This window comes from Lygodium microphyllum, chromosome 27 (genome assembly GCF_053477565.2).
Source record: "Lygodium microphyllum isolate KBCC chromosome 27, Lygodium_microphyllum_v1.1.10, whole genome shotgun sequence".
NCBI classification, from domain to species: Eukaryota; Viridiplantae; Streptophyta; class Polypodiopsida; order Schizaeales; family Lygodiaceae; genus Lygodium; species Lygodium microphyllum.
The window spans coordinates 100,482,144-100,484,651 of record NC_141161.1 but is presented as its reverse complement, the minus strand read 5'-3'; the positions used below and the strand labels follow the sequence as shown (position 1 = coordinate 100,484,651).

The 2,508-nt window shown below is 40.9% G+C and overlaps 1 protein-coding gene across 1 annotated transcript; it reads left to right on the top strand.

Moving 5' to 3' along the window:
* Window positions 1–601: 601 nt before the first annotated feature.
* On the top strand, window positions 602–2,225 carry LOC148012652 (pentatricopeptide repeat-containing protein CRR2, chloroplastic-like). Its single transcript, XM_087669183.1, has 3 exons — window positions 602–677; window positions 1,405–1,840; window positions 1,994–2,225. Exons 1-3 carry the CDS (start codon window positions 602–604, stop codon window positions 2,223–2,225), a joined length of 744 nt encoding a protein of 247 aa, XP_087525309.1.
* The last annotated feature ends 283 nt before the right edge of the window (window positions 2,226–2,508 follow it).

Genomic DNA, 2,508 nt, shown 5'->3' with positions numbered 1-2,508 from the left:
CTTTAAAACCCCCAACCCCTCTATCACAGTCAAGAAATTCTGTTATTTTCTCAGACATTGAAGAAGATCCACTCCCACAACATGGCGCCATGTTTCGTGAAGTACTGGAGCTTCAAGGTGATTAGCAAGCTTAATTAAATCCTAATTAAAAGCTTTGCTTAAGCTTAATTAAGAGATTAAGCTCAATCTTGATTTCATTGGGGGGTGTTTTTAGCCGTTACGGCAACATTCACGATGTCCTTTTGTCCTAAATCGTCAAGTTTTTTTTTTAAAGGCTTAAAGCCTTATTAAGCAAGTTACATTACCTCTTTTATCACTTACATAATCAACTTCATCTTCTCTTACTCCGTGTCATACATAGACTCCGCAAATCTTCACAAGTCGCAACTGACTGTCTCTTCCATAGAGGTAGTTCTCATGCAGTTCTTTCCAGCTTCATAAATTTCACAAAATTCCCATTAAAAAAAATTCCCGCCTTTCTTGCCTACTTCCATCCATAATTTCTTGTCCAAAGGCCGCTTAAAGTTTTGGTCTTACATGCCAAAATTCTTCAATGACAAGCAAGGCATCCTAAATCTCTGGATTTCTCCATTAAGCAATCATGTCACACGAAGGGCCATCCGACACTACCAATTTCGACTCTGCATCACCGCTTCTTGAGCCAACCCTGGAGCAACGTATGGATTTAATATCCATGTAACTTGAAGAAGAGCGTCAACACTGCATACAACTGGAGCAAGAACTAAAGTCCCTCAAGTGTCCTGCCACTGAAATTTCTACCAACGACGAAAACCTAGTTTGCACCATCAATGCTACTTTGGATGTCCACGCTAGTTGAAAGGAGTACAAGATAAGCAAGCGTACATTCAAATTCAATTCTTTTGATAGTCTTAAAGATGGTTGCAAAATTCTGTCATGGTTAAGTCAGTTCGAAGCTTATTTTGACAATGAGAAATACTGAGAAAGTGATAAAATTAAATGTGCATCTCATTATTTTATTGAGAAAGCTGCATTATAGTGGGATGTCATGAGTAAAAGCGTTGTCGTATTGTTGCGCATTCGAGGTGTGAAAACCACCCAAAAGTTATGTGTGTGATTTGATACTTTGTACATACTTAGTTGTTATGTTTGCTCTTTCATTCTATGTGGAAAATATAGTGAAGAGGGTTTGGAGCAAGAGGAATTAATCAACAATGCTCTGGTTGACATGTATGCTAAATGTGACATGCTTGTAGAAGAACATGGAGTTTTTGATAGATTGGTAATTCGAGATGCAATCTCATGGGCTACACTTATTTCAAGATATGTCGATTATGAGCTTTGTGAGGAAGTACTAAACTATTTCCAAGAGATGCAAATTGAAGTACATTGGTGGTCTGTATGCCAAATGCGGTTTGCTTGTAGAAATCCAGGAAGAGTTTGGAAATCTGCTGTTCCAGGATGTGGTCTCATGGACCTCAGTAATTGCTAGGTACCAAGCTGAAGGGCTTTATGAAGAAGCATTGAGTCACTTTCAAGAGATGCAGTTGGAAGGTGTGTGTCCAGATGCAGTCTCGTGGAATGTCATAATCATGGGTTATGCTGAGCAAGGAGAGTGTGATAAAGTGTGCAAACTTGTTTCCAAAATGCAAGAACAGGGCCACTTACCTGACAGCACAATTCTTGTCTCAATGTTGAAAGCTTGCGGTAATGCAGCAGCTTTGGAAATTGGGCAGAAGATACATGCTCAAGTTCTCAAGGCTGCACCCAGCAACATTGAAGTTGATCTGGCTGCAGGTCTTATTGACATGTATGGTAAATGTGGAAGCATGGTTGATGCTCAGAGTGTGTTTGATGGGATGTCTAAATAGGACTTGGTAATGTGGAATGCATTGATTACTGGTTATGCTCACCTAGGTGAGAGTGAAGCTGTCTTCCTTATGTTAGAGAGAACGAGGGAAGACAATATTCAACCGGATGGAGTTACATCTCTTAATATGCTTACTGTGTGCAGTCATATGGGTCTTGTGGACCAGGGTCAGAAATATTTTGAGCTGATGAGTAGCCGGTATGGCATTGGTCCAAGTATTAAGCATCAGAATTGCTTAGTTGATCTGCTTGGCCGTGCTGGCCGGCTAGACGAGGCTGTTGTATCAGCAGAAAATATGCCTTCTAAACCTAATGACGTGGTGTGGAGCACTGTGTTGGGCTGCTTTTCTGATAAAAGGAAGGGGCAGCTTTTCTGAGCTCAATTCTTTTCGGAGCGCAATATATCGGGCATGGGGGAAGAAAACGAAAAGGAGGCCATCTCACTGTACTGGAGGGGGGACATCATCTCATGTCTTATGTTGGGTGGCCATAAAACTTCATTACGTTGAAGAAAACGAAGATAGAGGGAATTTTTTTCTGAGTAGACGACGGGGTTGGAGATCAATAAAATCCTGCTATCTGAGAGGAAAAAAACAGGACACAGAAGAGCTCGGAAAGAAGAGAAGAACAAGAGGCGAAAGACCTGCAGTAACCGAATCT